At 53.1% G+C, this 13,804-nt stretch overlaps 1 protein-coding gene across 1 annotated transcript in view; it reads left to right on the top strand.

The window, feature by feature from the left end:
- The window catches only part of LOC102462598 (alpha-2-macroglobulin-like protein 1), a 91,965-nt gene that overhangs the window by 25,849 nt on the left and 52,312 nt on the right, over positions 1 to 13,804 (top strand). Inside the window, exons 9-15 of the mRNA XM_075918666.1 lie at positions 1,295 to 1,409; positions 2,156 to 2,271; positions 2,547 to 2,711; positions 3,251 to 3,481; positions 12,668 to 12,731; positions 12,849 to 12,994; positions 13,357 to 13,506. Coding sequence (XP_075774781.1) covers positions 1,295 to 1,409; positions 2,156 to 2,271; positions 2,547 to 2,711; positions 3,251 to 3,481; positions 12,668 to 12,731; positions 12,849 to 12,994; positions 13,357 to 13,506 — 987 coding nt within the window. The remainder of the gene's footprint in view (positions 1 to 1,294; positions 1,410 to 2,155; positions 2,272 to 2,546; positions 2,712 to 3,250; positions 3,482 to 12,667; positions 12,732 to 12,848; positions 12,995 to 13,356; positions 13,507 to 13,804) is intronic.

Below are 13,804 nucleotides of genomic sequence, written 5' to 3'. Positions count from 1 at the left end.
ATGGAGAAGTAGGAAGGGGCAGAGATCTGAAGGTTTGATCAGTTTGGGAAGTCTCTTGATCACATCCTGAATTCTAGCTCCTGGTAAGCAGCACACTTCTCGAGATTCCAGGTCTGAATGGCAGATGGATGACTCCGACTACCCCCACCCTTCTTCTCTTGAGAGTGGTGGTCACGGAGCCCCCATCCCTTCATCTTCCTTGATGGAATGCAGGGTTGATACTTGGGCCTCTAGTCCTTTAATTTTCTCTTCCAATATGGAGACCAACATGCACTTTGTACAGATGAAATCACTTCTGCCTTCAGGGAGGAAGACAGGAGTGGAACATGCTGTGCAGGTCACACCAGCTGATCTTTCACTCTGCATCCTGTCTTCTTCTGAGAGACTCCTCCGAGGTTGTTTTTATTGCCCCTGGAAGCCTGAAGAGGAGAAGTTAGAGAGAAAAAAGAAAAGACCAAAAAAAAAGAAAAACACCAACCACTGTGGGGCTGCCCCCACTGTGAACTCCCAGGCAAACCCCCCTGTTTGCTGCTCACTAAGGGTTCAGACTAGGGATGAAAATGCAGACGAACGAAGTAGCTAATGAAGCCGGGATTTAAATATCCCGCGCTCCATTAGCATGATCTCGCCGGTGAGCTAGTTTGAATCACAGCTGATTCGAACCAGGAAGTGCGTGCTGGGACGCATTAATGTAAACCAAAGCCCTTGGTTCGAAGTAACGTTACTCCTCAATGAGTAATGTTTTGTTAGTCTATAAAGTGCTACCAGACCATTTGCTTGCTGGGTTTTTTTTCTGTAACAGACTAACTCGGCTACCCCCTGAAGCTCCATTTAGAAGGAGTTCTTGATCAATTAGGCAAGCGGACAAACAAACTCTAAAATGCAGACTAGATTAGATACAAGTCTGCTGATAGCTAATTGCTAAATTATTTGCCAGAAAACTGACATTTTCAGGTACCTAAGTAGCCCCATCATGGTTCAAGTTGGTCCCCCTAACAAAATTGGAAATGGTGCACTGCCACTAGCACCACTCCCCTTCCCAGGGCGCAGAGCGGAGCCCCACCTACCAAGGGCTCTGTGACTTGTTGGCCCAGCACTAAGACCCCAGGAGACTAGCTCCTGCCAGGGAGTATTTTCAGTTTCAGCTGAGACCCCCTGGGCATGAGCTGGCATCTTCTCTGTGAGTCTCCCTTCCCAGTGCTCCCCCGGCCCAGCCCGATTAGAGACCTGCTGGCTGACCCTGCGGGGCCTGGGGCCGGGCTGCTGCTAACGGGCTGCGCTTCTCTCCCTGCAGACTGAGAGCGACGGCTGCCTTTCCTGGGAGGTGGGGACGGCTCCCTTCCACCTGACCCGCTCTGGCTACCGGATGAACCTGGAGGCCATGGCCTCTCTTGAGGAGGAGTGGACAGGTGGGCCTGAACCCAAGCAGACCTGTGCACAGGCACCTGGAGCAGGGAGCCCAGAGGCAGAGGGGTCTTCCTGCACAGTGACAGGGCCAGTGCTAGGCCAGCCCTTTAGAGATGGGCCCGGGGCAGTGTTTGTGGTGGGTGCTGGAGCCCTCATGTGAGCTGAGATCTGGGCCCAGCCCTGAACTCCCCACAGCTTGGGGGGCTCAGAGCCGGGTTCTGGGCCCATCTTTAACACTGGCTGATACAATGAGCTTCTCCCCAGCCCTGCCCCCAGCCGGGGTCTGGACAGTTTCCCTGCCAAGGCACAGCAGGGCACAGCCCCTTCCCCGGACGTGTCCAGCCCCAGCTATTGCCAGTGACGGGCCCCTGAGCTGGGCCCATGCTTGGGTCTGGCAGCACAGGAGGTGGGATGCAGGGCTCCTGTGCCCTGTCACCAGACACACACAGGCAGGGGACTCTCTCCGGAGGGGGGGGGGGGAGAGCATGTCCCGGGTCAATGCTCTCTGGCCTCTGGATGGACCAGTTGCTCCAGCTGCTCCCTGGCAGACACGGGCTTGGCTTCCTGGAAAATCCATCCCTGCCTCATTTAACCCCCCACCCCCAATTCTCCCCCAATGGCCCCTGCAGCCCTCGGCTAGCGGGGTAGAAATGGCTGCACAGATCGGTATGGAGAGAAATCCGGGATTCAGCCTGAATTGGGGGGTGGCTCCCGGCCCCGTCTCCCATCGGCCTCCCTCTCCTGCTAGGGGTGGTGATCAATGCGACCAGGAGCTGCCACATCAACATCGTGTCTGAAATCGCCACGGTGACCTTTGAGGAAGCTGACGCTGCCTACAGGGCTGGGATCCCCTGCACTGGCCAGGTAATGGGATCCCTGGCAACACACGTGCTCACCCCAGCGCCCTGCTGTTCCAGTCCTGCCCCACACCCACCCCAGCTCTCCCCAATCCCGACCTCCAGCGGCCCCTGCTGTACTGTTCCTGCCACACACCCACCCCAGCTCTCCACAGCCCCATCTCCATTCCTCCCCGCTGTTCCAGTCCTGCCCCACCCCCACCCCAGCTCTCCCTGGTCCTGACCCCACTGCCTGGTACTGTCCCCAGAGTTTCATGTCTCTCCCTTTATCTCCTGGCTCAGATGCTCCTGGAGGCGGCAGACGGCTCCGCACTGAAGAATGAGACTCTGTGGCTGTTTGTTAGCTCTGGAGACATTCGTGAGAACCAGACCTTCCTGACGGATGAGTCTGGCAGAGCCTCCTTCGCGCTGGACACCTCCGGCTGGACTGGGACAGTCGATCTGCGGGTAAACAATGGGCCTCTGAGCCCAGTGGGGCCCCTGCCCTGCAGGCTGTTGTTGTTGTTCTGTGGCTCATAGTAGTTACTATGGAAGTGTCTAAGGAGAGCCAAGTTTGGGCCCTGAGGTGCTAGGTGCTGCACACACCCAGAGTATAAACCATCCCTACCCAGAGAGCCTGCAGGCTGAAGAGCCAGGGCAGAGGTGGGTGGGGAAGGGGCAGGACCCAGCATCAAAGCCATCAGAGGGGTGGTGCAAACGGCATCCTAGTGCTGCCACTTCTCTTCTCATGACCATGTGTGGTGCAGTTTAGTTAGGAAGGTCGCCCCCTTCGGGCTGCTCTGGGCACCCGCACCCACCAAAGACCCCCAGCCTGGGGCCCTACAGCTCAGGGCTGCCCCATTGGAAGCACTGGGTTCTCTAGGCTCCTGTTACATATGCAGGGCGCTGAGATCAGCCAGCAGAATCAGCGCCAGCCCTGCCCTGCATTATCCCTATCCTGTGCTGGCACTCAGCACCCAGCACGCCCCCTCGCTCTCGGTCCCCAGGGGCACTTCAAGCAGGCGGGTCCCAGTGAGGAGCATGACGGAGTCTCTCCCCGTTACCCGGATGCCCATCACCGTGTGGAGCCCTTCTACTCCCGGAGCCGGAGTTTCCTGAAGATCCGCAGGCTGGGCGGGGAGCTGCCCTGCAACCAGGTGCAGCAGCTCCACGTGGATTATGTCCTGGCGAGGGAGGCCCTGCGGCGCGGGTCCAAGAGCCTGGATTTCATCTTCCTGGTGAGCCCCAACCTGGGAAGCTAAAGTGTGTGTGTGTGTGTGTATCATGTGTGTGTGTGTGTATCGCGTGTGAGCATGAGTGTCACATTATTGGACTTTAACAGGAAAATGCAGATCATTGTTGCACCCACTGGTGTGTGTTTGCCCCAAATGTAGAGCAAAGTGAGGTGTCTAATGAAAGCCAATGCCATGCGGATTCTGTTTGTGCTGCTCATGTACACAGGTGATTTTTGTATGTAAAATTATGACATGGGCAGGTTAGTTGATCATGTGATCAGCTCCATTTTGGGAGGCACCATCACTCAGGAGAACGATGGATTTTCCTCCGCAAAGGCAAGAGTATAAAAGGATCGTGGGGATTCCTCCATCTTGGTCTTCGCTCCTGCCCTCTCCAGATGCACCTTTGCTAAGGACAGAGAGCCCGGAAGAATCCTAACATGGATTCTTTTTCAGGTGATGTCCTATGCAAAATCCCCTCAGGGCCATCCCTCCAGTCCTTTACCTCTGCAAAGGGGGGTGCCTTTCCATCCGAATCAGCCATCCAAACAGATTACTATGGACGCCTCACTGGGGAGCACACTTCCAACAAGTAGTCATACAAGGGAAGTGGTCCATAGACGAGTCCAGACTCCACATAAATCTGCTCGAGCTTTGCACAGGTCACAACACGTGCGATCACTTCCTCCCAGACATCCAGGGCTCTTCGGTGCATCTCCTCATGACAATATGACTGCTGTGCTTTATATCAACCCCTAGGGGGTTGTGAGATCCCAGTTGTTCTGTGCAGAGGAAGTCAGGCTCTGGAATTGGTGTATCCGCCACAACATAGCCATCACGGCAGCATGCTTACCTGGGGACGAGAATATTATGGCCGATACCCTCAGTGCAACTTCCTCACAAAACACAAGTGGGAGTTGCACAATCAGATCACCCGCGAGCAGTTCCAATGCTGGGGTGTACTGCAGACAGACCCTTCTGTGACCAGACAGAACTCCAAATGCCCCCAGTACTGTTGCAGAGCGGACATAGGACACAGCTCCCTGGGAGATGCCATGCTCCTCACTTGGGGGCCCATCTATCATACACCTTCCTGCCTATTCCTCTCATTCCCAGAGTCCTCTGGAAGATACAGGCAGAAGGGGCCTGGCTAATTTTAATTTTAATAGCCCCAATGTGACCTTGACAGACATGAGCGATGAGGAGTCCTGTGGCACCTTATAGACTAACTGAAGTGTAGGAGCATAAGCTTTCGTGGGCAAAGACCCACTTCGTCAGATGCATCTGACGAAGTGGGTCTTTGCCCACGAAAGCTTATGCTCCTACACTTCAGTTAGTCTATAAGGTGCCACAGGACTCCTCGTCGCTTTTGCAGATTCAGACTAACACGGCTACCCTCTGATACTTGACAGACATGGTTCCCCTGTCTTTATCAACTGTCTCTACGACCTCTCTACCCACTTCTGACCCACCTGGACCTACTCTCCCAGAACAAGGGCTCAACACTTCATCCCCAACCACAAGGCTATACTTGATGGCATGGTACCTATCTGAACATAAGAACAGCCATACTGGATCAGTCCAAAATCCATCTAGCCCAGTACCCTCTCTGCCGACAGTGGCAAATACCGGATGCCCCAGAGGGACAACCGGTAATCCTCACAACAGGTAATCCTTACATGATCCCTCCCCTGTCACCCACCTCCAGACAAACAGAAGCCAGGGACACCTTTCTGTCACGTTACTGAATTTGAGGGGAGCAGCCAGATCACTGCTGCACCCACAGGTGGGGGTGTTGGCCCCAAAAATGGTATAAAAGGGGGACATGTGGGGTGTTGAATAGAAGCTCACTGTCTGCTAATCCTATGTACGCTAGTCATGTGATTGTATAATGTCTGTGTGTATAGTTAGGAATATGTAATCTGTGTGGATACTGAATATTTCCCTGCAAGTGGTTGAGCATTGGGCAGAGCCCGGGCCTGTGGACATGCTAATCAGCGAGGCCCTGTGGGACAATGGCACTCAATGGGCCAAGGACACACCTAAAGAATGAGTGGTGACTCATACCTAGGTGCTACCAGCAGGGAACAAAGGGATAAGCCGTTAGCCAGGTGACCTGCTGTAGCCAAGAAGAGACCAGGAAGGAGGGATAAATAGGCCATGTGGTCAACTCCATCTTGGTCTTCAGCTCAGCACTTCATCCCAGAGGCAGCAGTGCAGAGATCGAAGAGCCAGGAAGAACTGTGGACCCATCCTGATCCTAGGATGCGCAACAAGGACTTTTAAACCAGCAGCTGTAACTAACATCTCTGCTAGAGCCTACATCGAGAACTGGGGGTATGTCTACACTACCACCCTAGTTCGAACTAGGGTGGTAATGTAGGCATACCGCACTTGCAAATGAAGCCCGGGATTTGAATTTCCCGGGCTTCATTTGCATAAGCCGGCCGGCGCCATTTTTAAATGCCGGCTTGTTCGAACCCCGTGCTGCGTGGCTACACGCGGCACGGGCTAGATAGTTCGAACTATCTAGCCCGTGCCGCGTGTAGCCGCGCGGCACGGGGTTCGAACAAGCCGGCATTTAAAAATGGCGCCGGCCGGCTTATGCAAATGAAGCCCGGGAAATTCAAATCCCGGGCTTCATTTGCAAGTGCGGTATGCCTACATTACCCCGCTAGTTCGAACTAGCGGGGTAGTGTAGACATACCCTGGGAGATTTGATGCATGTAATGTACTATTCTTCAACAACCTTACTCTCATGCTTTTCTTTATTGTAGTAATAAACCTTTAGATGTTAGATGCTAAAGGATTGGCTCAGCATGATTTGTGGGTAAGGTCCAGAGGGTAAATTGACCAAGGATCTGTGTCTGGTTTCTGGGAACCGGACAGAACTTGTTTGGGGTAGGTGGGATTGGGTTCTAAGACCCCCCACCGGTGTATGAGGCCTGGGGCCATCTGGGGCACGGATATTGCTGGGGTGTCGGAAGGGTTTTGCTCATGAGGCTTCAGGCAGGCTGCTGAAGCGCTCTGTGGGACTGGTTTGTGGCCTGTTTGGAGAGGTCACCAATCTGGGGACTGTAAGGATCCCTGAAGTTGAGTAATTTGCACTAAGTGGACGCCCTCAGCTGTGCCCAGACACGGCCCGGTCGGTCACACCTTCCTACCTATCCTCACAAGTAGCCATTGATGGTCCTCTATGACTCTATCTAACTCTTTTTTGAACCATGAGTCCTAGTCTTCACAACATTCTCTAGTGAGGAGTTCCACAGGTTGACTGCTCTGCGTGAAAAAAACTTTTTTTGTTTTAAACCTGCTGTCTATTGATTTCATTTGGTGACCCTTAGTTCTTATACTGTGGGAATAAATAAATAACTTTTACTGATACACTTTTTCTACACAAGTCATGATTTTATAGACCTCTATCATATCCCCCTTAGTCTCCTCTTTTCTAAGATGAAAAGTCCAAGTCTTTTTAATCTCTCTTCAATCTGGATCTCAGAAGCGCAGCAACAGTGCTCCCAAGGAGTGAAAAATGTCCAACTCATAGTAGGAAACAAATGACACGCAAGACTTACCTGTACAAATGGCAACAGTTTACACACACAGGGGAGTCCAGCCATCTATGGCACCTCTCCACCTAATACTGGAATACATTATACACCTGAAACAACAAAGTTTTCGGCTTTCATCACGCTGAGTGCACCTGGCCGACATTATGGCCTTTCACCCTCCCATTGATGGGTTCTCCATATTTTCCCACCCCATCTCTAAAAGATTCTGGAAGGGCCTACAAAACCTGCACCACCTTGGACACCCCATACCCCCCACGTGGGACTTAGACTTGGTCCTTCACTCACTCACAAAACCACCCTTCGAACCAATGGCAACATCATCACTTACCTGTCTCACCATGAAAATGCTGTTCCTGCTGGCAGTTGTGTCTGCAAAGAAGGTTAGTGAACTTGCAGCTCTCATGGCCTCACATCCATGCACGACCTTTCACTGGCATAAAGTTATTCTGTGGTCACATCCGTCCTTCTTACCCAAAGTAGGTTCTGAATTCCGTATCAACGAGCCAATAGTCCTGCCCATCTTCGATCCAAAACTGCACTGTCCCAGGGAAGAAGCCATATTACACAGTTTGGACATTAGAAGGGCAATTGTCTTCTATATTGATAGAACTCAGCCCTTTCAACTATCCCAGAGATTGCTGGTATCCCTGGCTGAAAGGTCCAAGGGAAAACCACTATCTTCTCAGCGCATATCAAAACTGATCACATCATGCATTACTACCTGCTACTCGCTCCAGAACAGGGCATTCCCAACGACTCCAAAGGCCCATTCCATCAGAGCAATAGCCACATCAGCTGCTTTCCTCAAATGGGTCTCACTCCAGGAAATACACAGAGCAACAACATGGTCGTCCAGTCACACCTTCATAAAGCACTATGCCATTCCACCATGCTCCACAACAGATAGCGCAGTAGCCACTGACGTTCTCTCCACAGTCTGCAGCAATTATCAAAGCCAACCGTCCATCGAATTGGGCACTGCTACAGTCACCAACAGTGGAGCACCCCCGGGGACATGACTCGAAGAAGAAAGAGAAGTTGCTGACTCTCTGCAGTGATGATTGGTCATTTGTGTGTCCCCCGTGGGTGTTCCACTCCCCACTTTCCTCCCCACCTCTTTGGGCAATAATAACAGTCCACAAGGGTATCAAAGAAGAAATGGAGGGGAAGAGGGCTGCGCGCGCTACCACACCACTCTCCCCTCATGCATGCTCAACTTGTCTGATCACTGCTTGAAAGTCTCCAATCCGTAGCGCCAGGACGAGCCTGACACCAACAGTGGAGCACCCACGGGGACACACATCTTGAAGAACAATCGTTACTACACAGAGTGAGTAGCCATTTTTTCAGATCCACACTCTATGACAAAGATCACAAAAAACTCAACCTCTTTGGAAGAAAGGTATGTTCCTCCACCTCGCTACAACTGCATATTATGAATTATTCAGTGTTCCTGGCCAATCAAAACTTTGACGGTTACTCAGAATTGAGCACGCTCCTTGAGCATCTACCAGACTCCAAACATCCAATTCTATGGTCCATCATCCATGAGGGCGACACTATTGCAGGTACGGCCTTGCAGTTCTTTCTTGCCGTGGCTGATATAGTGGCCAGGGCAACCACCACGGTGATCGCAATGTGTAGAGTATTATGGCTGCAAGCAGCAGCAGTGCCCAAGGACCTCCAAACTAAAGTGGAGGACCTTCCCTTTGACAAGGCTAAACTCTTTTCCGCCAAGACGGATGAGGCCCTGAACAGTAGTAAGGACTCAAGAAAGACTTTACATACCCTGGGCATGTACACGCTGCTGTACCATCAAAAGATATACACACTCTACAATAAGAACAGGGACAGTTATTATAATCAACCCCAACAGAGCTCTTACAATGTTAATTGCCCCAGACAACGCCTGCAGAGAAGATGTCTGCCGTAATCCCGCTCCTCCACTTCTCAGGTAACCAAAAAACAAATTTGAGGATGTGGTTGAGGGTCTTCCCAACCTCCGCATCAATCCAGTGTCAATAAACCATTTTTTCACCCACAGATTGTCTCTTCTTCCAACGCTGGGATGCCATAACATCAGACCTCTGGGCCTTAGCGATTATCCACACAGGATATACTGTCTCCCTGCTTTCACTTCCCCCTATTCCTCTCCCTTCCCTGTCTTTCTTCAGGGATGCCTAGCACGAGATCCATCTCAGACAAGAGGTTGACAGCCTCCTTCTTTTACGAGCAATAGAGAAGGCCCCAGCACATATCAAGTCGTTTTATTTGAATGACTTCCTGAGGCATACAGGTAGATGGAGATCTATTCTAGACTTCTGCAAATTAAAGAAATTCCTGTACGAACAATGTTTCAAGATGGTTACATTAGCATTGATCGTACCAGCACTGACCGAAGGGGACTGGCTTGCAGTCCTCAACCTACTTTCATGTCACTATATGCCCAGCTCACAGATAATACTTATGTTCCACCATTGGCGATGGCCACTTTCAATACAGAGTCCTCCCCTTGGGCTGCCATCCACCCCCCATGTTTTCTCAAAGGTCCTTGCAGTGATGATGGTGCACCTTCGACAACATGGGGTAGTGATATTCCCTTACTTAGACAACTGCCTCATAAAAGGTTGGTCCGACACCGAGGCAGCCAACATGGTCTGAAATATCAGACTTTCGTTTTATCACTTCAGGCTCCTAATAAATGACCAGAAATCAACTTTAGATCCTGTTCAGAACATAGAGTTAATTGGGGATCCTCTTGACTCTCTATCTGCCTGATCATATCTACCATAGCTCCGGTTCTTGGCCATCCAAGATCTCCAAACTGTGTTGGTCGTAGTTGCTTCCACCACCATTTATGCCTTCCTTCAGCTGATGGGTCATATGGCAGCCACCACATACATGGTATACTTCGCACAACTCACTTCCATGCCCTACAGCATTGGCTGGCAGCAGTCTACACTGCTGCCTGCCATCCGCTCTGCAAGCTAATCACCATCCTGAGGAAGGTATCGGACACCCTCCAATGGTGGATGTCTTGGGAAATCTCTTAGCAGGTGTTCTCTTCCACCAGTCCGAGCCTACAATACAAATCACTACTGATGCAACCTTACAGGGCTGGGGGGCTCACCTCAATCACCAGACTGCTCAGGACAGATGGATGCTGCATGGAATGATGCTACATAGCAATCTACTCAAACTCAGAGCAGTGAGGAATGCTTGTGTGCACTTCACAAACATCATTACCAACTTGGCCATCCACGTACTTGCGGATAACATGACTACCATGTTTTATAGAAATAGGCAGAGGGGAACCTGTTCCCCATCCGTCTGTGAGGAGGCCATATGACTGTGGAATTGGAGCATTCATCACGGAGTTACCCTGAAGGTGGCTTACCTCCTGGGGGTAAACAATGTCACACGGATGCCCTCAGCTGCAACTTCACCACCGCTCAAGAGTAGGAACTACACCCTGCCAAGTCCACAAGTATTCCACCTTTGAGGCCAGCCATCAACAGATCTCTTTGCCACCTGGCAGAATGGCAAGTGCCCTCGTTTCTGTTCCATGGCCAGTCTGGAACAGGACACCTTGGCAGATGCTTTCCTAATCTGATGGGACCAAGTGCTTCCACCAATCCCGCTTATCCCCAGGGTCCTCCACGAGATCCATACTGACAGGGCTCAGATTATTCTGACCATCCCATCATGGTCCAGGCAACTCTGGTTCCCATATCTCTACCGCATGGAGAAAGCTGCACCACTCCAGTTTTCTCACAGCCACAACCTCCTCTCTCAGAACCAAGCAAGCTACTCCATCCTCAGCCTTGAGCCTTTCACCTTCATGCCTGGCTTCTCTCTGGTTCCATGAACCTGAGTCCCAGTGCTCTGAACAAGTGAGATCTACAGTAGGAGGCCATCTACTAGACTTTCTAACCTGCAGAAATGGAAGCATTTTTCCCTGTGCTGTCAACAAGTTTGCCTCATCCCCAATACTACTTCACTTCCTTTTGTCCTGGACTTATGCTACATCTAAAGACCGCTGGGCTATGCCTCTCTTCCATGAAGGTACACTTGGAAACTATAGCAGCCTTCCACAAACCAATAGATGGGCCATATGTCTTCGCACATCCCACTATGAGGAGATTCCTTCAGGATCTCGTGAATCTCCCTCCTCTTCATAGGCTCCCAGCGCCCTCAAGGGAGTTGAAATTGATGCTAGATTGCCTCATGCAGCCTCCATTTGACCTGTGTCCACATGCCCTCTGTCCTTCCTTTATCATGAGAGTGTTATTCCTTGTTGCTATCACCTTGGGCTACCTCCAGACTGCATCCCTCTGTCGGCAGAGGGATGCAAATAAAGCACTTCTAAAGTGTAAATGAGCCTGGGATTTAAATATCCCGGGGCTTCAGTTGCATACCACGTTCCAGCACTGTGCCAATCATGCGCCATTTCAAAAGTGAAAGTGCTGTGTAGCCACGGTTCTGCCGACAATGGGGAGATTTTCAACGGATCCTGTACTCCTTACATCCACATTCTGCATCTATACCAAAGATTAGTACCTCATTCCATATCCATGAGCCCATAGTGTTGCCCATCTTTTATCTGAAATCTAAGCATCCCCTACAGAGGCAATGTTGCACTCCTTAGACATACGGAGAGCATTAGCCGTCTATACAGACAGGACTCGTGACTTTCCTAAATCTCCGTGCCTCTTTATCGATATCACCTAATGACCCAAGGGCACGCCGATTTCAACCCAGCACATCTCCAAGTGGATCTCTTCCTGTCAAGTGAGTTGTTACTCCCTCTGGAGTGAACCACTCATCTCCATTCCAAGAGCACACTCCCTGCATACAACTGCAACCTCTGTGGCCTTCCTGAACAACGTACCACTCACAGATATTTACTGGGCAGCTGCATGATCCTCTGACCACACCCGCACCAGGCATTATGCCATCAGGCCTCAATTGTCAGCTGATACAGCCATGGCTACAGAGGTGCTAGTTTCTGCCGCCAAGCAGAGACTCCAACTCCCACCTTCCATAGTGATGGGTTTATAACCCCTGATATGTGAAAGGAGTGGGACTGGTGGTGGCACATCTGGAGTGTCTAAGGGACTTATGAGACTTCTTGCTTCCCAGAGTGGCAGCGGAAGTGCTGGGTGTGACTTGTTTTGTGCTTTACAGAGGAGGACCCCAGTCTTGGGCTGTACGTAGGCCTGGTTCTAAGCAATTTGCCCTGATTTGACCCTCACAGCGATGCCCCCAGCCGCCCTATTGAATGACAAGGGGTGTGGAGTAGAATGGTTCCTTTGAACTCTGGGGGGGGATAGATCAGGACGGGGCTTTTCCTCCTTCCCCACTAGGGGCTCAGGTTCCAAACTTCCCCCAAAGTGGGGGCTGCCGGGCCCAGAGTGCTGGGGAACAGGACACGGACCTGAGAGTGCTCCCGTGCACCCCCACCTCCGCTGGCTCAGTCTGTGGTGGGGGAGGCTGCCCCCGCCCTGACTCCAGCCAGTGCGGCATCCCCACGTCGGGGCGTTCGCCAGCCCCTGTGCTCAGTGGCTCAGTGACTCCCGTCTCCTCAGCTCAGTGACTCCCGTCTCCTCCTCCGCAGGTCGTGGCCAAGGGAGCCATCGCCAGGATCCTCCACAAGGGGCTGGAGCTCGGCGAGGGGGCTGGTAAGTGGCGGGGGAGGGGTGCGTGTCGGGGATGGAGACCCTGGGCAGGGACCGGGTGGGGGGAGGGGCTCTGCTGGCTGCCCCTGACTGCCCCCCACTGTCCCCCACTGCCCCTAGGACTGAAGGGCTCCTTCTCCGTGGAGCTGCCCGTCGGCGCTGAGCTGGCGCCGGCTGCCAAGGTGCTGGGTTACACGGTGCTGCCCGACGGAGAGATGGCTGCCGACAGCGCCCTGCTGCGCGTGGCCAAGTGCCTCCCCAGCAAGGTGAGCCCGGGGCTCGGGGCCGAGGGGCTTTGGGGGAACCGCTCCTGCCCCGTAACCGGAGCCCTGAGCAGGGAGTCACTGGCTGCCCTGGGTCCTTCTGCCCCTCTCCCCTTCCCCCTCCCCTGCCGTCTGTCTGGGGTGTCTGTAAATAACTGCAGCTCCATGTGCTGTCCCACGGGGGCACTGAATGAGCCTGGGCTGCCTCAATCCCCCAGCCCCACCCCTAGCACCGAGTCCCAAAGCCCCACGGCCAGTGGGGCCTAGGGCCAGAGTGACACTCGGTGCCTGTAGCTCGTGTCCTGCCCCTTTCCTCCTGCCCCGGGGGTCTCTCTCCCCCACCGTGACACCCTGTGCCTCGCCAGGTGAAGCTGGCCTTCTCGCAGGACCGGGCCCTGCCAGGCTCGGAGCTCCAGCTGCAGGTGCAGGCTGCCCCTGGGTCCCTGTGCGCCGTCCGCGCTGTGGATCGCAGCGTGCTGCTCATGAAGCCTGAGGCCGAGCTCAGCGTCGACACGGTGAGTCCAGAGCAGCTCGGCCATTCACCCCAACCCTCCCCCGACAAGTCCTCCCCCCTCGCAGGGAGGGGCGATGCACGGCCACTGGGGGACACCCCTGGAGGCCACCTCTCCTGGTCACGGGGCTGCTCCAATGGCACTTGGCCCCCTGACTCTGTGGGGTTCCCACTTCCCTTGTCTGATCTCCCATCAGCCCTTGCAGCTCACCCTCCCAGTCCCCCCGCCCTCCCTCCGTCCTCCCGTCCTCCCGCCATAGCTCTCACTGGGCACATGGAGCTCGGAGCTGAGATAATGGTCA

The sequence above is a fragment of the Pelodiscus sinensis genome, unplaced genomic scaffold (genome assembly GCF_049634645.1).
Source record: "Pelodiscus sinensis isolate JC-2024 unplaced genomic scaffold, ASM4963464v1 ctg39, whole genome shotgun sequence".
In the NCBI taxonomy this organism is placed as follows: Eukaryota; Metazoa; Chordata; order Testudines; family Trionychidae; genus Pelodiscus; species Pelodiscus sinensis.
The sequence above is the reverse complement of the archived record's forward strand: the minus strand, read 5'-3'. Positions and strand labels throughout refer to the sequence as shown.